This window comes from Lissotriton vulgaris, chromosome 7 (genome assembly GCF_964263255.1).
Source record: "Lissotriton vulgaris chromosome 7, aLisVul1.2, whole genome shotgun sequence".
NCBI classification, from domain to species: Eukaryota; Metazoa; Chordata; class Amphibia; order Caudata; family Salamandridae; genus Lissotriton; species Lissotriton vulgaris.
The window spans coordinates 453,415,450-453,439,404 of NC_141695.1; the positions used below are offsets into that span (position 1 = coordinate 453,415,450).

Consider the following 23,955-nt stretch of genomic DNA (forward strand, 5'->3'; position numbering starts at 1 on the left):
CGGTTTGGATAACATTAGCAGCTGATGTCTTTGGGCCGCTGGACACAGGCAATTATCTGTTTGTGGTCAATGATGAGTATTCGTGATTTCCTATAGTGCACCATGTGTCCTCAACCTCAGCAGCACCAACCTTACCAATACTGGATGACATATTTGCAGCATGGGGCTGACCAAAAACATTAAAAACAGACAATGGGCCTCCATTCTCAGGAGAAGAATTCCGCAGATTCATGGCCTACCTAGGATAAATCACAGGAAGATAACTCCGCTGTGGCCTAGGGTGAATGGAATAGTGGAGAGGTTCATGGGAACATCAAAAAGGTAAGTCAAAGAGCAAAGGTGGCGCAGATATCACGTAATCAAGTTCTGTGCCAGATGCTACTTGACTACAGAAACACGCCTCACAGCTCCACAGGAAGATGCCCGGCGGAGCTAGTACTGGGAATAACAAGCAGGGCGAGACTACCGCAAGTAGAAGTGATCATGGCACCAGAACCCAGCAGCATTTCAGCTAAGGACAAAGAGGCGAAAGAAAAGATGAAAAAGTACGCAGGGGACACAGTGGTAGTGCGTCAACGACAACAAAGGAAATCAGACAGCATGTTCTCTAAAGACCTGCTAACAATAACAAAAGTGAAGGGCCCAATGATCACGGCAGAGTCAGAACACCAGAGGATAACAAGGAACAGCTCACACTTCAAAGGACTGAAGGAGGAGAATGAAGAAGACCAAGATGAGGAAACAGTGGAACAAGAAGGGTCAGAGCGCAACAGACAGGAAACACACACTAGTGAAGGACCAGCAGAAGAACAACAGATGGAGGCCAGACCAAGAAGAGCATGCAGACAGCCTAAAAGACTAATAGAAGAAATGTAATGGTCGGAAGCACACCGGCATGTGCTGAGGCAGAGTTGCATCTGCATGTGCATTTCTTTGTAACAAAGGAGGGAGATGTAGTGACCTGGTGAAGGGCTCTCGGACCCTGCAATGGACAAAGGGGACAGTAGGGAACCGGACACCACATCCGGTCAAGGGTGTGGGGATGGGCATTGTGGAGAGACAGGGACGATGAGAGGATATATGCGTAACCAGCTGTACACGAAAGAGATAATAAAGAAGTCACAACCTCATACCTGTGTCCGGTGTACTTTGTGGGGTCCGTGGATGTGACACATCACAATGATGATTAATGGGGTAATCACAACCCCCAGAGATACCATTTCAGCAAGTGGTATTTGCTGGGGCAGGAATGACCATCCTCATTACCAATTGCTCAAAATGTGCGCCAAACTCTGAAGGTTGCAGAATCGCACTAATGTACCCCTAGAAATGAAAATTGACAGAGAATAGCTGGGTCTGAGTAATTCTGTGTATGAAGGGTGCAAACTGCAAAGGAATGAATGGTACCTGTTGCAAAAATGGTCAGAGATTGATATCTGCCAATTCTCATTTTTTACAGAAGGGAAGGACCTTGAGAAAAAGCTTCGTCTCTGGAGGATAATAGCCATCACTGTGACCCTACTCATCATATTCGTTATCATACTTGTAATAGCCATCTTCTTTACCCAATGTAAGTGCCTTTCATATGAGCATATCTGAAAAAACTAAAAATGCTTAAATCTTCATTGCAATTAGGTCTAGTGTCATGATTCCTAAGAGAATCTCACACGTTCTAGCCTCATGTCAGAAAAATATACTCATTTCCATACATGATGGCAACAGTGGCCAACTGGTGTTACATAAAGTATAATAGACATTCAGGGGCTTATTTATGAGCCTCTTGCGACACTTTTGCGCTGCCATTGCATTACTTTTCGTGATGCAGAGGCGGAGTAAAAAATGTGCCACGTTGCGCCATATTTACAAAGTGATGCATCTGGGCAGATGCGTCACTTTGTAAACCCCTCCGCCACATTGTACCTGCTTCAGGTATAATATATACAGGGTGGGCGATCCCCTGCTAGAAAGCCTCATAGTAGTGGTGCAGTGAAATCTATTATATTTCACTGAGCCACTTCTAGGGCGCCTCTGCGTCGAAACCTTACGCCTGCTTCATAGCAGGTGTAAAAGCGACGCAGTGCAATGTATATGGGCCTCCCCCATGCATTGCTGGAGTTGCATCATGCTTCCGGCACATCTCCAGCGATGCATGAGTTTTGCGCCAACAGATACGTCAGAATTCTTGACGCATCTGTCATTGCTCATGATATGGAGTACCGCACAGTAAATACGGTGCATCTATGGTGTTGCAAGGATAGCGCACTGTAAAGAGTTGCATCGCTGTTTTACCGCAGCAATGCAACACTTTTCATAAATGAGGCCCTCAGTGTGTAAGTTTGTCACAACTTATGTTGACTCAGTCTTTTTTCAGTCATTGGTCCAAGAGTAGAATGAGCTGGCCTACCTTTTAACCTCATCATTGCGACCATCCTTATCGGGTGGAACATTTGACCTGGACCAGAACTGGGGGAAACTGATTACAATAACTTCCTAATGTGGGCAAATGCACATTCATTTGTCTCTCTGCACCAGCATCACTCCTGCATAATAAAGTGTCACTTGATAGTCCAAATGAAGACCAAACCATAGAAGAAGGAACTTCGGTTAAGGTTATTTAAGAATGCATTGCTCCCTATCACCATATACTTGTCAATTTACATCCACCTTTTTTTCTTACAGGTAAAAAAGGGATCGACAATTCAGGACTACAAAAGTTGCAGGCGGATATCTGTGTGAACAACGGTAATTGACTGATTGTGAACTACAAGCAGAACTACCACTTATACTACCACTTACACTCCTACTAATAGGAATAAGACAAATTGAAGTGCATTGTTTATGGCTCCTATAACCAAGCTGTTCATGGTAACCACGCTGTTATTTATTGAGATTATGTTTTTGGATCTAATCTTTCAAACAGATTTAGTTGTCTCACCAGACTACTGGTGTTAAAAACATACCTAATATACACACATATGAGGCTTTTAGTCTAAAGTCTTCATTGACTGGCCTGTCAAACTGTCATTCACAATTTGGTTCCGCCCAACACAGCATACAACATGCAGATCCACTTCAGCCATTGGCTCCCCTTATTTTGAGTGACAGCATTTTTCCCTTGCACATATGCACATCCTCATTTTAAATGGTGCATTCAGTTCCGGTGTGGTTGTCAAGCAACTCCTTTCATTTTATTGTATTACTTAATGTATTGGCCGCTTTGACTCCAATACTCCTACGATATTAAAGCAGCTCGTTGCTGCGGTTCATAGAAGAATAACTGCATCTCTTTTAATTTAACTTTCTTCAGCATTTGCATCAGACCTTAATTTGAGCCGGTGGTTTCCGACGCTGGCACTTAATTTTTCAACATGGTACTGTCTGTCTATGTTAGAGAAGAGCACAGCAACGGATGTTTATTAACTAAATATATATTAAAATAACTAATGCCTGTTGACCAAGGCGTTCTTATAGCATTGGTTCCCAGCTCAGCAGGCTAAAAGTTGGAGTTCCATGCGTTTTGAGAGCCTCCAACCAGAATAAGTTATGACTTGTCTTGGTTTAATTTTAAATGATTACCATTCATCAAGTTCTGGATGAACAACATGTTTTTTCAAAGTTGAGTCTGGAGTATTGCGGATTGCAAAAATAAGTTGCATATCATCAGCATAGTTAAAGGTGCACATTTTCATTTTCCTCAAAGACTATACCAGTGGAAGAATATACAGGTTGGACAGGTGAGGTGACAGGGATGATCTCTGAAGCACACCACAGGTCAGTTTGACTGTAGGAGATCTGTATTAGGAGAGTCGTACCAATTGGAATCGTTCATCCAAAAAGGATGCAAACCATTCAAGTGCTTTACACCCTGAATACCAGTGGCCTCGAAACGATCCACAACAAAGTTCATGGTCAACTCTGTCAAAGGCTGTGGATAGATCGCAAAGCACTAGTGGCTGTGTGGTGCCTTTGTCAGCCTCTTCCCTTATTTCATCCAGCATGGTCAGAATTACTGTCTCAGAGTAAGAAGGGTGGAAGCCAGCTTGGTGTGGATCAAGACAATGAAATTGCTCAATAATAATAGAGGCAAAAAAGGAAGAAGTTATATGTGACAATAATTTGAACAAATAGGTCTGCACCGGTTTTCTTAACAAGTGGGTCTACAATTGCTTCTTTAAAGGCTCTAGGAACAAGGCCATGTGTTTGTGAGTAATTAAGTAAAGACAGAGCAGGGTCAGAGAGTGTGGGAAATGCTTCCTTTAGGACTTGAGGGGGGCAACCATCAGAGTGAGTGCCAGATTTTATTTTAATCAGCAGGTTAAAGAAGAGATCCCCGCTGGTAATAGGTAATTCAGTCAAAGAGTGAAAGTTCCTACCCGTGACCGGTTGGTTTCCAGGAAAGGGACAAGGAGGAATGCTAGCTTTAATGGCAATAATGCTGTCAATAAAGAAAGAATTAAGCGCATCACCAAAAGATTGATTCCGGGGTATTTTTTACTGTTACTCTGTTCAGGATTAGATAGATAACTAACAATAGAAGATATATCATCCTTCTGAGTAATATGAAAGAGTGATTTATTGAAATTAAATTGCATAGGCATGATGTAGAAATAAATTAATAGTGCTTTTGATTTTTTAAATGAGCTTAATTAACATACTATGCCCTTTAACATGTAATTATTTTCTTTATTGACAGCCCCATCCTGCACTTACTGTCCCGGTAACTGGATCTACCACTCTGGAAATTGTTATTTCTTTTCCATTGACTCACTCAACTGGACAGCCAGCAGAGATAACTGCAGACGTATGGATTCTCAGCTTGCAGTAATTAAAAACAGAGATGAACAGGTAAAGAAACACTTACTTTGAAGACCAAATGTGGGCGTATAAGTTAAAGTCAATGCACAGTGTGTGAAGGCTTGTTTATCATCATCATCGTGTTTGTATGCAAGGGCCGTACCTGTCGTGTCCAGCCCTGGCCCATGCAGGTAAGATCATTGGGGCCGGTTTGGGGCGGGGGGATTCGACAGAGGACCACGAGGGGAAATTAAATAAATATTACATTTTTCCTCTAGGTGGTCTATCAAAATCCCCCAACCACCCTGCCCCCCACCCGCCCTTTCACCCCCGTCCCCCCCCCCCCTGGCCCGACCGCTCTTACCTACACGACCACGGCTGGTCGTGTCACAGTGCAGCAATAAAATGGCAATGCCGGAAAAACATGTATGCATAACCTTGAAACTTACGCCGTTAACTATGATGTAAATTTATGCAGTGCTGAAATAGTTACAAATATAATTTCAAGATTCGGCATTCCAAGAAGGGACCCCTTCCCTGATTATTTACTGCAATTCTGGGTTTCAGAAGAGAGCAGGCGGATGCCACACAGATTAACTCAACATACTTGCACAGGGTTGTGGCTATTTGCTTGAAGCAGAATCTGCTTCACCTGCAATATCTTGAGCATCATACCTTCTAATGACAGTTCAAAGGTTGTTCCAAAAGATTACAGAAACAGAGAGAGGTGACGGACTAACCAAGCTGCATCTCATTTATTTAACAATTGTAGTATCATGACCCGTGCACAAATCCTCCGGGACTTGTCGCCCTTAAATGCTACTGTAAGGCAGATTCCAACATTGTTGAGAGCAAGGAAAACAAATCCAGTCTTATATGTTTTGTAAAGAGATCCTTTATTCCAAATTCATAGTAAGTGCTATACAGCCAAATCCTTCCGGTCCAAACAAACACTCATGGTCCTTTGTCAGGGTTTTGTATTTAACTAGGCTAATACGCCTCTAATATCTCCAATGTCCCAGCAAAATACATTAGTCTACATGGGCATTCCCAGGCCCATAACTGCCACCCTGATAAGTGAGCTTTCTCGTATAACTGCAGTCCATCTTCCAAAAGATTATATTTCATGTTAGTGGTCTACAGGTGGTGGAATCTTCTCTCAAGAATAGCCAACTCACCCACCATTTACTGTGTCATGTGTATTCTCTTGGATCCACCATTATTCCTACAAATGTAAATATATACTCACAAATTATATGGATTGAAATGAGGTCTTATGATATAAAGTGAATTGTAGCCTTAAACGTAAATCTCCATGACCCACCCTAAATTATTTATGGGTTCTTTGGAATTTTTGGACTATATGAACAGTATTGACAAGAAAACAGTAGATGTCATTGGGTCTATTACTTCAGTAAATCACCTAGTAAGTATTTGATCATTCTTTTGATGTTATCAATTAAATAAACATTATATTTAAGATATTTTATATCAGATCCTATTTTTTCTTCTGCTTTGCTATTTTGTTTGTCACTTTCATCCTATTCTTTTTTATACGATATTTCGTTTTTCAGCTTATTTTGTATTAATGGCCAGAATGTCCCTATCATGTATATTTTAAATATTTTGTTTATAAAAAATGCTGTTTATCTTTGTTGATATTCCTGTTTAGTTTGTGTCAAAATTACGATTACTATACCATTTAAAGTGCTTTTCATACTACTGTTATTATATTGCAGCAACCTCTTCGATGCTGATAACTCATCTGAACATTTCACCAAAATTGGTCAGCAAAAAAGCGGCCTTTAAAAAAAATAAAAAATAAAACATGCTGCAATTAGGAACCCTACAAGAACACAGCCAGTTAAGACTCCCCTGCTTTTCAGGAGGAACTGTATTGTTCCACCACAAGGACACGATGAAGTGCAGAGGACACCGTCTAAATCAGCTTTTTCCTGCCACTATGTGTCTTGAGCAATAAAAACATAGACAGGAAAAGAAGATCAGATAGCAGGATTAGAAATCAAGCTATTCCTCATTTCACGTTTAAGTTATAGATTTGATAGACACAAATTAAGCGAGACTACAGCTGCTCCAGTCATTGCTTGATTCCCAGGAGACATGAATGGAACAGCATTTCAGGTAACAGGTCAGGTTGGAAATACAGGGCCATAGTATCAAGGAAGGGCGATATATTATCGCCGCTTTTATCGGCAGGAAACTGCGGCTAAAGCAGCGATAATGCGCTTGATAATATGCCCTTGTGAATTCCTATAGAAGCCCAGGTTCTAGTGTTAACCTGGGCTGCTACGGGAATTCACAAGGGCATATTATCAAGCCCATTATCGCCGCTTTAGCGGCAGTTTCCTGCCGATAAAAGCCGCAATAATGTATCGCCCTTTCTTGATAATATGGCCCATAGTTTTTTTCATATACTGCTGCAAGCAGGCTATCTACAGTGGACATAAGACCATCTCTGACACACCATTTAAACTAAAATGTTGATGGGACTCGAGCAGAGGTGATTGACAGGCTATTTGGATTACATCTGAAATTTGCTGTAATGTAAAGGTAAGAAGTTTGAATCGTGACAAGTTGCACTCAGCCCTCCATCATTCCACATATAATAAATTGTTAAATTGTAACACTTGGTATTACAGTGAAGGACTATATTATACAGACATATTCATTATTACACGACTGGCCATCTTAGCAGTCCTTTAGTAAACACCATCCTGATAAGTACAATAATGATTCTCCTTGAATTGACCTTGCTTGTGGTGTGTGCTTGGAAGTGTCAAGGCACAGTGGGAATGTCTGTGGATGCACCACTCATGACTCTAAAAGGCAGGCAAAACTCAAGGGTGCCCTACGAGAAAAGCATTACTTCACAGCCTGGGACAAGCACTACCAGCTGTAATTAATTTACTGGAGAGTGTGAGGGATTAGGGGGCGTGGATATAAGGAGGGAACAACCATTTTTGCCTGTTCACACGTGGGCTTCCATTTCAGCCTTCCTTTGACCTAAAGGGGCTCAAAGATCACCCATCCACACATTCATTATGCTGGAGTAGTAGGCAAGCTGCTGACCCAAATTATTATACTACTGACAGGTAACAGGATGCTCATGCAAGCTGTATCGTTTTGGAAATTTGACTGGTGTATCTCTCCATGTTCCACTAAATTTTATGTAATCAATTTGGGTTTGCTCCTATCGTGCTCCAAAATCAATACATGTGCCAGTGGTAATGAAGAAGCTTTTTTGTTCCATAATCAAGTTATTGCTCCTCTTCTGTAAAAGTCTTTGCTGCTTCAATTTAATTATAATTTTCAGATTCATAAGGTAAACAAGCATTGGCAATCCGAATAGGGCTGGCTTTAAATGAATATGTTATGGTAAGGTGAAGCATTACAGGTAAATAGCATTTGAATAGCTATGCATTTGTGTGAAAGCAAAGAAGTGTCGAATAATATTGGCGTACGTTAAAAGGTCAAGTGATAGTTGCACTGTCAAGCCAGACCTACAGATCCATGTCGGCTAATGAACGCTCTCCTCCAATTTGTGCTGCTGCCAGAGAAACACAAGATCAATTATCTAGTTATCCAAGATACTGAAATAGCATTCCAATGTTTTTGTTTTTCCCTATAAGTTCAAGCTTAGGTAGCTGGATAAAAAGACAAAATGAGCACATTTGTTTGGCGGGTAAGCACTTTTTTTTAAGGAAGTTCACACCTTCTGCTCAATCAAAACATGTATCCTGGCTTGCAACATGCGGGCGGAGCCAAAACATCCCTCTCTAGTGACCCTCACATAACTGTCTGGTGACAGCTATGCTGTAAAGCCAGGCAATAAAAATGCTGCTCTCCATCCAACTACATACAAAAGGCATAATGAGAGGAAGCACAACTATAGCAGGCTACCAGCTTTTCGATGGCTGTACGTTAACTAAAGATAACCCTCCAGTCTCCCCACAGGGGTCTGCTCAAGGGTGTACATTACCCTTGTAGAACTGGATCATACATGTCTCTACAAAGGTTCAAGACTGCATGGACTGAACTCACAGATCAGCATTATCAATGTAGAACAGTCTACCCTGCAAGAGAGGGAACAGTTACTAATTCCATAAAGTAGTAAGTGTTGATTTGCACTGTTTGTCCTTTTTAATTCAGCTGCCTGGTGAAGTGAGACTCACAACTTTCTGCTGCAAACTCATTATCCATGTTCAATTAAAGGTTTCTTCCATATGAATTAGGATTTCAGGTTTGGTATGTGCAGACATCACCAAAATTATATACCAAATGTAATTTGGCCAGAAACATACAACTATGTAATCAGGTTTATGGTTCCCATTCTAGGGGTCGATTACTATGCCAGTCAGAAAGCATTCCAACCTAATCAGTCTCAGAATGGTTTCCAACCAAATTGGATCCGGGGAGTCTGACCGACCGATTACGATGCTTCTGGATATGATTTGGTCAGACTTCCAGTGACTTCAATGGGAGCCTGTGTTCTGACCGAATACACAGGCTCCCATTGAAGAAAGGGGTGGCTGGGGTAAATCGTGCACCATGTGATGGGTGCCCCTTGGTGCCTGCCACACTGTGTATGGTTGGAAAGGGGAGTCCCTTCGGTACCCCAACGGGCCCTATTTAGAAGGCTGTGGGTGACAGGGAGCCTGCTACAGTCCCCCAAAGTCAGATTCCTACAGCTGATTCGAGTCGGAACAACAGATTCAGAAAGGCTGTCCGAATCTTACATCAAAATCACTCAGTCAGAAACGGGATCCGTAGACCTGTTCAAGTTGGCTTCGGACAAATCGGTTCCTCCGAATGTCATCCTGAACCGACTTGGAAAGTACGAAATTTTAAAAAAACATTCCAATCAGGAGTTCGGGAATCTTTCTGAATCGGTCGGAAAGACGGGTCCCGAATCAGATTCGGCAGACCCAAATCCGATTCAGAGACTTTCTGGATGGACCCCCTAGTTTTGTGAAATTTGAGATACAGCATATTGCGTGTCTAATTCAAATTCAGTGCAATAAGGAGGTGTATACTTCAGCTAAAGCCATTTCACAACATTTTAGCCTGTTTGCATAAGAGAAAATGTAATATCACATCTCTTGACTGCCTTCCTAACAGAAACCTAAGCACCAAGCCTCCAACGAACCCCGCACAATAATCAGGAAGAGTTGACTGGTGATGGATTTGCATTTATGACTAAATAGTACAGGTCACACTTATTTATTTTTTAGAAGGGCTTTACTAGATCCAACACTTCCTGAAATAATGTTTGCAGATGGTGCTTCAGTTCCTTTCAAGGGAAGCAGCCTTTAATCTGTGGTAGTTGTTATGTTAACGGGAGACAAGGGAAACACTTAGCTCTTCAAGGACACTGTGGGTGAGCTCTTGCTGGCAGCAGAGTAGAGTACTCTGCTGGGGTGGTCTAGTGATAAACATGCAGATCCGTTGACAGGGGACTTGTGGCACAAGTCTCCAGTGCAGGGACTCAAGTTGCCAAGACTTCTTACACCAGCGACTTCTCACATTGAAGCCACATTTCCATATTTTAAGCCCATATAAACCTAATGAGCGGGGTCATTCAGAATATTGCATAGTTCATCAGTTAGTCGCTAACATGTTTTGTGCTGGTTTTTTGGTCTTTAGTGGGAAATGGGCAGAATGATTGTATGTCTCAATTATCTTTGGCCTAGAGCCACAAAAAGGTTCAACCGAAGGTTCATTTTACATCATCCAGTGCAAGCCCAACTGAAATAAGTGTATAAAATGGTAGTGTGTTGCCACACTTTAACTGGAGTATTATACCACTGCAAGACCAGATAACTCCCTGGAAGTCAAACCAGGCAGCTTCGTGCATAGCTTTAAGTATGAGCATTCTAACTACAAGCACTTACAGGTGTGTGCCAGAGATGTTGCAGCCTATTGAGGGCCTCCCCCAACATACTATTGCGAGAGCAGCCTATTGTAAATTAAAAGGTTTTCATTCATAATGGCAAAGTTTCTCGCAGTGTATGTACCTAGAGAAGCTGAGCTTGGCCGTTCAGTTTGTACCCTAGTTTTTGTAGTACAAGCCACTTAGCAAATGTAGCCACAATCCTGGGATTCCGCCAAGAACACCTCCTAGTAAATGAGATCTCCTCGTGAGCTGTGACATTAGTCAAGTGGAGCGACCAGCATCAGATTCACTTCTGATTGTAAGTTCTTCAAAGACTGGTTGTAAGTGATGTTCCGTTAAGGATAAGCTGTCTTAAGGGAAGTTACTATTTTCCCAAAAAGCGTTTTCTCAGCTGATATTTATAAACATATGGTGAATAATCTGATTTTTCCTGTTTCATTTTCAGACATTTGTAGAACTCGCAGGCCAGGGGCCAACTTGGATCGGTCTGTCAAAGGGGCAGGACGGTTCGTTCATCTGGGAGGATGGGACCTCTATAGGAGACAGGTATGTAAGGAGATGTTTCTAGACAGTGAGCCAGATGAGACCACACCCAACAAGCTGTTGGGAATCGGAGGGTCTTAAAGAAGTGTAACGCTGCATGGCTGGCCAGTGGGCTTCGGGGAATGGTGGCATTGGTGAGAACCACACCACGCACCAAGAGCCCACTGTGCCAGGCTGCTGCCGTTTGTGGCCTGCAGACTGCAATGTGGGGGCAAGGGGTGGCCAGAAGGTAACCCCTGCACCCAGAGCCGCTTGTTTCCTGCAAGCTTTAATGACATGGAACAGAGAACAAAGATAGAGAGCAGTACTTAATTTGAGCCGGTGGTTGCTGTGAGGGCCATCAGTACTCATTGTTGGGATGAGCACTTCGTTCTGCTCATCAGACTTTGACCCAGACTATGAGGGAGAAAAACACAAAAGGGGGAAAGAAGAAGGAAGAGACAGAATATAAAAACAAGCACTGGCGTTGCCAATAGGTTTCGCATTTGGAAAGTTGGAGCTATTGGTTTTGTAAATGACATTTTATATTTATATATCGTTATTGGCATTGTCAATAACAATATATAAATATAAAATGTCATTTACAAAACCAATAGCTCCAACTTTCCAAAAGCGAACCTATTGGCAACGCCCGTGCTTGTTTATTATTCTATATAGGCTGCATCCTCCAGTTCAGCGTTTGTGAAGTGAATATACTCCAGGATGTCAGCATTCCCACTTCAAGGGAGAGGGAATGTTAAGGGATAAAACGTCATAAATGTTTTTTCTAACATACCAATAAAATGATTATTACAAAAATATGTTGATAGGCTAATCAGAAAGAGAGGGAAGGTATGTTCCAACGGTGGAGACACACACAGTGAAATAGGAGCTCAATGCCCTAGCAAGAGTCCACGATGGTTTGGGTCAACTTCGTTTTATTCAAAAAATATGATTCCAGCTTGCACGATTCCCGTGCGTAAGAATTAACGAATTTAATCCCATATTTAAGATTTGATGAATTATTTAAGGTCATTGAAACGGGACTGCCTATGCAAGGCACTTTAACGTTTTCGCTGCGATCACGGAATGTGCGAAGATAAGCAATGATCTCATAACAGATGCTCAGCGCTCCATTGTTGGCTACTGAGAGCAGAGCGACTACCGAAAACGCCATCTTTAAATTGTGCTTCTCCGCGCCTTTATAGCAGTATTATGTTGAAAATACACTTTAGCGCCTAATTCGATAAATATCTCAAGCCCCTTTTCAGGGAACTGGACAAACGCTGCAACTCTAGCTCTTTGTTCAAAATACACAAAATATGTTGGCTGAAAAGAGTAACTGACAGGTCTTTAAAAAGGGCACTTAGACGTTATAAACTTGCTACAAAACCCGTTTTAACAGCATGTGACACGGGTATTGGTTGTTAAAGCGCAGCAAACTGAAGGAAAAATATCAGATGCCTGTCGAAGATAGCCCCACTGTTTTTGCACCGGGACGACGCTGTTTTAGTTTTTCCATAGTGTTGGTAGAGCTCAGGGAGAGCAACCTTGTTGCTTCCGTTCCGGTAAAGGCGGATGTTGTGGTCCGGCTCATTCCACGTATGTGCTGTTATCTGTAGTTCGGGTGACTGACTTGCAGAGATGGGAAAGATCATGCATGTTCGCCAAAAGCTGCACGCTGCGGCCGTTCGACTAGCAGGGGAGCAACAGACGGGGGAAGATGCCCTGGGGAGCCTAGAGGAGCAGGAACTCTCACATGCGGCCCGATTGCGAGGTTCAGCTGGATGGACAGCGGCCCCCGGGGGGAAGGTAAGCGGGCTGGACTCACGTAAAACAACTAAACGAGGACTGTAGACATGAAAGACATACCCAATAGCACTTGGATCAAGAAGTATGAATGTGAGACTTTGAAGTACATGCTGGCAAGTACATGCTGGCAAATGGCCGGAGGGAAGCCGGATGGGGGCGGGAGAGCCTGGTGGGGAGGCGGGAATGCGAGCGAGGGGAGGAGAAGTGTGGCAGGGAGATGCGCGTGCTTGTGTGGTCACGTGACCCGCTTTTGTGGTCACGTGACTCACATGCACTGTGAGAAAACCGCAGTGGTTTGACGAGTCGATCAAGCCCTTGAATTTTCGCCTATTACATTCGCAAGCGAATGATAATAGGCGAAACCTAAAAACTGTAACAGAGTAATAAATTAGGAATCTGCAGGAGTGAGAAAAAGGAGCAGGGAGTGTGTGGTGGTAGAGGAGGGAGGGATGAGGTGGAATCAAGACTATCCAGTCTTGGTATTAGACACCCTGTCCTTTAACAGTACCTGCCACGGGGTTCTGAGCAAAGCTTTGGGCCACTTTTAGAAATGAAGCACTGGTAAAGAACCCCATGTGCTTCGAGCACACTAGGCTTCGCCTCAGGCCATAGCTTGAAGGCTTGGGTGTCAGGTGTGGTTGGCACAGGGCAAGGACCAAGGCCACGTCCTTTGCCCAAACCACAATGGTCATGGACGAATGAGGTACCCTAAATACTCTTCCGCCGAGGTGGAGTCGGGTTCCAAGTGTGTGAATCCCAAAATATGTATATACAAAATGGCCATCACTAGAGGCACAGAATAAATAAAGGAACTGAACGACAGATAGATGGGTGTCCCGGAAATATATGAGGAATGAGTACAAATTAGAGCTGATTTCAGTCCCATTGTTTATTTATTTACAATTCTGCTGAATTGTAAATGAATAAACAATACCCTCGAGAACAGTCTATTTGTCGCCTTTTGAAAAAGGAACGTTCATAAATAAATATGTATTTCATAACGCACTATTATGCTGTATAGTAACAATATCAAAAAGGGGGAATTTTACCTATGCCCCTATTAACAATTATGAAACAACACTTAATGCTGAACAGAGGGAAAACCACTATTAATTAGTTCACCCAGACATTTAATTTATGTCATTTACTTTTTGGGTTATGTGTTTAACATATTAAAGACAAGGAAAGTACATTATCAACTTCACATTGAGCCAACCATGAATATTTAAAAGAAAAAAGCGAGAAAAAACAATATATACAATTCATGTGTAGAGACAAATAAACATACCATACAAATGTGCATTTAAAGTATTTTCAGTTACCATTGAACAGTTACCACAAAAACAGTACAAAAAAACACACTGTCAACAAGTCATATATTGAATTTCTAGGGGGTAAACCTTATTAACTACCACCCCACATTCCTGTCATAATGTTACTAAAGTTCATGTTGTTTGACAACAGGAATGGAAAAACAGAAACCGATTTTTTTCACAAACGAAATGACTAAATGCCGACGCGTTTCGAATCCCAGTGTCTTAATCATCGGATTCTCATCAGGGCGGGAGATTTTATCCGCGGGTACTGTTTAAAGAAAAAGAAGGGGAATATATTTAGAGAGAGTCCGCCTCTCTTAAAAAATGAAATAGCTTTTTCGAAAGAACGCATCCCAAGGATGCAACATACCTTATATGACCAATGATTTTTGGACTTAAAGTCTCTTTATTAGAATGTCATCAACAACCGTGGGTGTCAACCTGCAGGAGAGCGAGATTGTTGTGATCAGTTATTACATCAAAATTAGACTTTAAGACCAAAAATCATTGGTCATATAAGGTATGTTGCATCCTTGGGATGCGTTCTTTCGAAAAAGCTATTTCATTTTTTAAGAGAGGCGGACTCTCTCTAAATATATTCCCCTTCTTTTTCTTTAAACAGTACCCACGGATAAAATCTCCCGCCCTGATGAGAATCCGATGATTAAGACACTGGGATTCGAAACGCGTCGGCATTAAGTCATTTCGTTTGTGAAAAAAATCGGTTTCTGTTTTTCCATTCCTGTTGTCAAACAACATGAACTTTAGTAACATTATGACAGGAATGTGGGGTGGTAGTTAATAAGGTTTACCCCCTAGAAATTCAATATATGACTTGTTGACAGTGTGTTTTTTTGTACTGTTTTTGTGGTAACTGTTCAATGGTAACTGAAAATACTTTAACACCTTGGCTGCTAGGGAGATTTTTCTCCAGTGCTGATATTTCATAACTCCCATTATTCATGACGAGCTCAGCTCGTCATCAGCACAGCTCCACTGTGCCTCATGACGAGCTGAGCTCGTCATGAGCATCGAAGGGGTTAAATGCACATTTGTATGGTATGTTTATTTGTCTCTACACATGAATTGTATATATTGTTTTTTCTCGCTTTTTTCTTTTAAATATTCATGGTTGACTCAATGTGAAGTTGATAATGTACTTTCCTTGTCTTTAATATGTTAAACACATAACCCAAAAAGTAAATGACATAAATTAAATGTCTGGGTGAACTAATTAATAGTGGTTTTCCCTCTGTTCAGCATTAAGTGTTGTTTCATAATTGTTAATAGAGGCATAGGTAAAATTCTCCCTTTTTGGTACTGTAACAGGCCCTACCTACCCTCTTTCCCACAGGGCCAAACCCCTCCTTTCTCTGATTTCAAGTGCGGGTTGTTACCCGAGTGGGTAGGGATTGACACAAGGTGTCTTCCTTATCAGGCAAAAAACTGATTAATTCTACAGCAGGAGACTGGTCTCCTGCTTAGCATGGCAGAGAAAGATACACTGTCCTTCACGGAAAGCCACATACAGAGTCTCATTGAATCCTCTCCTTTTTCCAATATAACTCTGAATTCCCGTAGCAGCCCAGGTTAACACAAGAACCTGGGCTGCTATGGGAATTCACAAGAGCATATTATCAAGCCCATTATCGCCGCTTTTGCAGCAGTTTCCTGCCGCTAAAGCGGCGATAATTTTATCAGCGTTCTTGATAATATGCCCCTAAGAGACAAGTCGGTGGCCATATACCCTAAATGTGACCTACATTCTTATTTTAGATGGACCAGTCTATGAAATCAAACACAAAAGGTTTTTGTACAGCAGGTGTCCTGAACTCAAATGTCTGAAGCGGCTCTCATGAGCGATAATGATTAACAAGCATTTGCAATGCAATAGGTCTCGCATTTACTTGAGTTTGAGCTATTGGCATTGTAAATGACAATGCCTTTTATTTATGTTTTGGTTTTTAAAGTAGATAAATAAAAGGCATTGTCATTTACAATGCTAATAGCTTAAACTAGCGTAAATGCGAGACCAATTGCATTGCAAATGCGTGTTCTTTTCTGCATACACAAAACATCAATCCGCATAGTGATGGCCAGGGACAGCTTTAGCGCTGTTGTGGCACAATTGGGTTGCAGCTGAAGGCAGTGAGAGTTTCTCTCAGTGGGGCAGTATGGTGTTCAGTGGGGGAGAGGATGTAGCACTCTGCTGATGACAGAAACTGCAAGGCTCTGAGACAAATGGCTTGTGATAGCACTTTTAAGCATATTTGGGACATTTTGCAAACTGCAAAGTTTTCAGATTAATGTATAGTGTTGACCAATACCAACTGAGCGCATGTGTGCATTGTCAATCTAAATAAACCTGGAAAAATACTAATTGTAGCGTCGTCTTTTGCTTGTGTCAAAAATAAATGTGGATAAATACAGAAAAATTGCCCAAAAAATAAATATGGATAAACACAGACGGAAATGGCAAAAAAATAAATACCATAAAACCGGGAGCCCTAATGATTATCTCCGCTTGAAGGATTGTTTCGTGGGGCGATGCTGATTTTTACTCCTGTACGTTTGTGAATTTGTGTATTTTAAATATATTTCCGCTCTCTAAAATGCCAAGTTTTACGGATCTTATCGGCACTCGTCTGGAAAGACGTTTCAATGGTGTTTGGTGTATTTTTTTTTAAAGGCACTCCATCTATGCTTTAATCTGGGGGATTTGCGTCGCTCCCCACACCCCCTCTAACTGGGGAAGGGGTTGTGGTGGTGCAGAGCGCTCTAGCAGTGTTCTACATGAGGGTTTTTCTGACTTTTTATTGGTGTAAACCCTACAAACCAGGCTTGTCTATGTCGTAACACTGCTAAATCAATGAATTATGTTTTCATGTGATATTGACCTGTTACTGATCTGGTGCTAACAGGTGACTCCTGTCCCTGCCTGCTGCTGACCCTGCTGGCGCTGTGGACCATGAGATTGGGAGGCTCTATTCATCCATTCATCCACCCAAGATCGCCCTGGGAGATGCTGACACTTGAAGAGGCTTCGGAGGACCATGGTTTAGAAGGCCAGCAAGTTTCTCTTGATTTTGGTCGCCTCCGTGTTTTTCATGCTGATCCTCTACCAGTACGTGGGGCCGGTTGTGAACTTGGGTTCCCCCAGCCGGTACCCCCAGGAGGACCTGGACCTCTTTCCCACCCCGGACCCGAACTACGTGAAGAAGTACTACTTCCCGGTGCGTGACCTGGAGCGGGCTCTGTCTTTCGACATGAAGGGCGATGACGTGATCGTCTTCCTGCACATCCAGAAGACTGGGGGCACCACCCTCGGGCGCCACCTGGTCCAGAACGTGCGCTTGGAGGTGCCCTGCGACTGCTACCGGCCCAACCGCAAGGAGATATGGATCTTCTCGCGCTTTTCCACGGGCTGGAGCTGTGGCCTGCATGCGGACTGGACCGAGCTGACCAGTTGCGTGCCCACCCCCGCTCACATGTGCACTCATATTTTAGTGAACTGTTTTTTCACCCTCTCTGTCGATCCTACCCAGACCTTATACCACCTGTACCGTCTCACAGCCACTAATGAACTTTGACCCACCCAGGCCTCTTGCTTCTAAGCCCCCGCCCCGCTTCCTCCCATGCAGAGTGTCATTGCGCTCCAGCTGTTTAACGGCTAACAATGCTCCCACACCCCTGCGACCATCTAGCGTGTGCTTTCAGGCCTTTAATTCTATTACGGCCCCATTGTGCGCTGTTTGGATGAGCCCTGATGGGCTCAGCCCACTGTTTGCAAAGAGGAGCCCTTGAGATGCCGTGGGCCAGTGAATCCTAATCTGCTCTCACTGGGGACAGCTCGGGCCATGTTGCAAATACCCCACCCCCTAGTGTTTCTAACCGTCAGTGTTTGCCAGCCATTACTCGTATATCTTCATGGCTCCGAAATCCCACTTGCTGCCTAGCACCATCTTTTGCAGACCCCGACCCGCTCTTTTCAGAGGCGGCCCCATTTTCCTTCCTGTCCCATTACTGGTGTACAATTTTCCCATTGCCCCATTTCTATGCTTGGACGGGCACAGGCGTTTGCCAGCGCTGGCCTCCGTAGTTGTGCGAGCTGTTTCCTCACCTTGATTACATTTTGTTTCTGATTCACATATCTACAGTTGTGTACAGGCTGTTCTGATAGCTCAGTGGTTGAGTGTCCTCTGAAATGGTTTGCAATGAAGCTGCAAGTACACATTTGCAGCCTTTCTTTTGCCTGAGCAGAGGTTGGCAGCAGGAGTGACGTGCTGTTGAGTCATTAAAGCGCCTAGAGACTGTTCCGGAACATGCACAGATACAGAGCCGTACAGCGCCCTTTTGTTTTCATTCCCCGTGTGTTCTTTCTGCCTCCTGCATATTGCCGTCTCAGAGCGTCGGGCGGGGTGGGAGGATGGGTTCGGGGTGGTTCCTTTGTCTTAGCAGCACGTGTTGTCCATGTCCCTGACCCACATTGCTGCTTTCCGTTCATCGGAGGGTATCGAGAGGGAGGGGGCATAGGTCTTTTTCAGTGCCCTCCCCCATCCAGTTCAGTCGAGCCCCCCTCAAATTATCGTGCCTGCCTCTACGGTACATGGAGCAGGGCGGAACCAAGTAAATGCCCCAAATACGGTGTTCATCTGGTGCTGGGGAGTGTCACCAGTCTCCACCGGTATACTGAAGTATTCGGACACAGAAACCTCGATTATCGGTAAAGAAAAAGTGCTGCTGTGGACTATGTCCCATCCCCCCTCATCGTCCTGTCCAGCCCTCATCGTCCTGTTCAGTCAGCTGAGATTCAAGCTCCATCGCAGCAGTACGCAAGAGTATATAACTTGCATTACACACACCCAAAGCTGCCTGAAACACCCTGTCCGAGATTGCTGCTTCACTGCACGGCCAACACTGGTTTGTCTTTGTAAATGGTTTTAAACTACTGTGTTGGGCTCTCGAAGAACTGACTAGCTGTGCATGTTGTCATTCTCCCTAAAATGACCTCTAACGCGTGCTTTCAGCCTGGTGCTTATTTTTTGAGGAGTGAGCGCACGTGGGAGTAAGCTGCCAATGTTATTTTCATGGCAGGGTAGTGCCCTCCGTACCCTCCCAGCAGCAGGAAAGCTGCACGCTGTGCGGGGCCGTGTGGTGTGCTGGGGTCACATTGGATGGCCGTCACACGGGGACAAATGGCGCAGTAGTATGTACAATGAGATGGAACTGAAAGCCAGGTGTGATGTGGCATCAGTATGTGGGGAGAGGGTTCTCCAAAGGGATATTGTCCAGGGTTCATTTGTAGAAGCATTTTCTAGCGTTGCTTTTCCTTGTGGTTGTCCGCCTTTCTTTTTGTGTATACCGCGTCCTTGCACTTGGCTCTATACACAGGCAATAAAACAATTTGACAACTACTTGGAAACTAGTGTTCACACGAGAGTGTTTCCAAGTCACGGCAGACAGCTGGTCACTAATCTCAAGTCCTCTGCTGTGATTTTATACCTGCCCCGGCTGTCGCGTGATGCTTAAACAAAAGTTGCAGATAGCTGCCTTTGAGCTTGAGATTGCTCCAGAGCCGAGTGTTCACAAGGGGGTGAGGGGAGGGGAGTGGGGTCAGACTGATAGCACTGAAAAACAAGACGTGCGCAAAAACGAAACCTGCCGTGGGGCGGGACTTCCGTCTTCGAAAGCCCGCGCCCCAGGAGTGCCTGGACAGAAAAGCAGTGCTGGTGACCTGCGGAGGCTGCAGAGTCCAGCGATGCGGTGAGTGGGGTTAGTTGGGGGGAGTCTCTGTGCGTGTGTGGGCGAGGGCGGCGGCGGGAGGGGGTTGTCTGTGTGTGTGCGCTCGTGTGTGTGTGGGCGGGGGCGGGGGCGGGGGGGGGGCTGGGGAGGTGTGGTGTGGTGTGGTGTGTGTCTGTATGTGTTCGCTCGTGTGTGTGTGTCTCTGTGTGCGTGCGTGATCCATGGTGACTGACTGAAGAGCCTGCCTGAATCGGAGCGCGCAACCTGATCCGATTCTGGCAGGCTGCGTGCGTGCGCGTGCCAGTCTGTTGTCCCAAACCTCGTTAGTCCTTGAAAGCCAGAATGATTACAATAGGACTCCACTGCGACAATCGCTTTCGCGATTGCGTCGCAGTGCGAGCCCTAAAAAAGGAGACTCTGAAATAAGATGTTTGCATCGGATCACACAAATTGTGTGTAGGTCATCTAGGATTGATCAAGAATGTTTTTGTTTCACATTGTGTAGTCAGCCACTAGACTAGAGGTGTTTCCTGTTTTACAACAAAAGTTAGTGCATTGTCTTCAGTTCTTGGTGCATGAGGCTAGTGTGCAGTGGCTAGCAGAAGCCACATGAATGCTCAGGTTGTTTTGGACTCAAGGGTCCAAGAGGGCCTACAGATGAGCCAGAGCCAGGCATCTGATTTGAGATTATAGTGGCTCCTCCATTTCTATGAAGCAGCTCAGGGGACCTGGGTGGAGACTTTTGTGTTCTCAGGTCAGTCCCTGGTTGATTGCATCAGAGCAGTGACTGGCCTCTGAACAGGAACCTTTCCACACCTTCCCCAACTCATCTGATTCCCTTATCTTGCCTCTGTCACACTGGGGCCAAATGACTGCTTGTGTGTTGTTGATGTGTGGTGGTAGGGGGGTGAGAAGGTCATGGGAGGGCAAGGAATGGGGTAGACGGGGCATTAGAAACGTCTGCAGCATGATAATGATTCAAAGCACTTTACCTGAGTCACTGGAGCCACGTGAGAAGGGCGCTGCTGTGTGAATGATCTTAACGCAGAGAGCGCTGTGCGCCCCTCTGAAGATGGCCCACATTAGTCTGGACTCAGCGAGCTTATGCAAGAGACAGTCCTGTTGCCAAGTAATTGCCAGCATAGTGAGACGAGCTGATGCACCCGTGGATTGTGTCTACAAATAACTTTGTCTTCTTTGTAGTTTTTGGAAGACGAATGAACCTAACAATCTTGGTGGAGTGGAGAGCTGTGTGGAATTCACGACTGTGTTCTACAACTCAAGTGGATGGAATGACAACCAATGCCAGCTACCCCTACGCAGCCTGTGCAAACGACCAGCAGGCGTGTTACCGGCTTAACAGGAAGAGGTTTAAAGACACCACCCGCCCATTGAATGAGGCTCAATGGACACGAAATCACAAAAGACATAACTTCTGTAAGACTAAAACAATCTTGACTGAAGGATACCGCACTCCCTTCTGACAGTTGTACTTCCTTCAGCACACCTGATCTTAGAGCACATGAACAATATGCTAACTTTTTACTTTCTTCCAGCTAAACATTTGCAAAAGCTGATATCTGAACTATATTTCCAGTGAGAGCACTCTTCAGTCACCTGACTTACAGTAGGCCCGTTAACCATTTTAGCACATATTTTTGCCGCAGACCAAGGCAAGGGTAGAAGCTACATATCTGTGTACATGCATTTTGTGTGTGTGAGTGCGCGTGCGTGCCCTTTGCTTTGATACTTAGAAGTGCATTTTCCCACAATGTAAAATTTGTCGGGCTGAAACACAAGAGGTGACCATGCTGTCTTCTCCAAGCGCCCGACAACACAAAACACAAAGACAGAGAAGACGGCAAATGAACAGAGTCATTTTTCAACAATAAAAGTTAAAACCCAATAGCAAAGTGTGATTTCAGAACCTCTTATTGTCGGCCACTCGGCGCCAAAATGATGTGTTTTAGGGCTCTAATGGATGTCCTTAGAACTGATCTATCCCAGCGGACATTACGCAGCAGCAGGGAGAACTTCAGGAAAGCATTTTGACAACAGTGTTCCAAGCACTCATCAACAGAATAGGTGCACCCTACCCTCACATTGTGTTCGCCTTTCAAAATAACTGTTTAACTTTAAACCCATACCTCAGAAAATATCCCATCAACAAACTAAATTAAAAGTAGGTTTTTACAATGATAATTTTTCTGGCAGAAACTTTGATCTGTGTTTTTTAAACTATAATATTTGTATAATTTTTTGATGGAACTAGCATTGGACGTTTGTATTGTCATTTATTGTCATTTGAATGCGAATCTGTGATTACGTGTTATAATTTGTAAAGTGTATTTTTATAATTTAGAAAATGATTTAGATCTTGGCAGTAAGAATACTCTCTTGCGGCAGTGACAAAGTATGCTTACCGCCAAGATAATGGTCCACCCACCCGATTAAGATATGGATGGACCATCGGTTTAATCACGGCAGAGACTGTTCAGTGTCTGCGATAATTAAACCGATGGTCCTTCCTCATGAAGTAAGGGCCATTGGAGGCAGCACACCTGTAATTCCCCCCACCTGATTTAGATGGGTTGAATTAGACGTTAGTTTTCACTTCTGGTCACCGCCAGGAAAACCCTGGTGGTAAGTGACAGTAAAAACTACTTAATGCTCTACTCACCATGAGAGAGGACTCCCATGGGGAGGGGAGAATTGTCTTCAGGATTTTCTTTTTGATACAAAAAAAAATGTTTGGTGCAGGTGTGGAATAAAAAGCCTTTTTAGGGGTTCACTGCTGCACCGGTCCTTAAACTAACAAAGAAGAAATTGGAACGGAAGCTGTAATATTAAAGAGAATACATTTATTAACTTTACATGAGGGAGACTGCGTCAATATGGTACCCTTAGCCCACTGTATGAGGCAGTCCAAGGAGTACAGAAACCATGGGCCTTTTATGGCCAGTTTATAGCTGAGTAAGCATGAAGACTCAAAAAGAGGCGGAACAAGTTTTTACATGAATAGCTATTACACATATATGGACTAACAGAAAATACTTAGTCAACAGAGTGGAAGGAGTTACAATATTGCTGACATTAGTTAAAATAGCCTGACAGTTACTTCAAGAGTAGGTTCATTCTCCCAGCTACAGGCCTTTCTGAGCATGTGCAGTGCTCTGGCTCAGTGCTGAAGGAGTTAACTGTAACTGATGACTCACGCAGAATACAAGGGCAGGCAACAGTGAAGATGGAGAAAGCACATGGCGAGCACATGGCTAACTAAATTGGCTGCCACAAACAAAATGGCTTCAGCTGATGCTAACAGCGATTTCAGCTAGTTTCCCCACAGGGTTCTGTCACGTTGACAGAATCCTTCAACGAATATCGAAATACATTGACAGGAACCACTGTCCATGTTTTATAAATGACCACCAGCTTGGCTGCCTTTTGTAAATTTGGTGGGTAGTCTGTCCACCAGGGCAACCGAGTAATGTACTCTGTCACACTGGCAGAACAATGGTCAGTCCACCAGAATATAAATCAGGCCTTTGAGCTTAAATGGGAGTGCTTATTATAAATGGTTCAATGCATTGCCTAAATAAACAACATAGAATTAAAAAGGTATGAGAAAGTATCCCTTTCCATACAAAGTAGAATATACCCCTTTAACCAATAGGTAAAGAAGACTGTGTTGGTAAAAAGAAGAGCAATGTTTGACTTTTCATTGAAGCACCACAGCCAAATAGTATCATGCACTGAGGGCCCATCTGAATTATTACAATGCGCCTACTTTTGTGTGATGGGTAACCACAAATAAGACTTTATTGCTTCCCCAAAACAGGCGCAGAGTGGCACCAT

At 43.7% G+C, this 23,955-nt stretch overlaps 1 protein-coding gene across 1 annotated transcript in view; it reads left to right on the plus strand.

The window, feature by feature from the left end:
* Positions 1-22,301, plus strand: part of LOC147701845 (CD209 antigen-like protein D) — a 51,530-nt gene extending 29,229 nt beyond the window's left edge. The window contains exons 3-7 of the mRNA XM_086930477.1: positions 1,460-1,570; positions 2,680-2,742; positions 4,694-4,845; positions 11,154-11,254; positions 21,304-22,301. Coding sequence (XP_086786603.1) covers positions 1,460-1,570; positions 2,680-2,742; positions 4,694-4,845; positions 11,154-11,254; positions 21,304-21,460 — 584 coding nt within the window. The 3' untranslated portion in view covers positions 21,461-22,301. The remainder of the gene's footprint in view (positions 1-1,459; positions 1,571-2,679; positions 2,743-4,693; positions 4,846-11,153; positions 11,255-21,303) is intronic.
* The last annotated feature ends 1,654 nt before the right edge of the window (positions 22,302-23,955 follow it).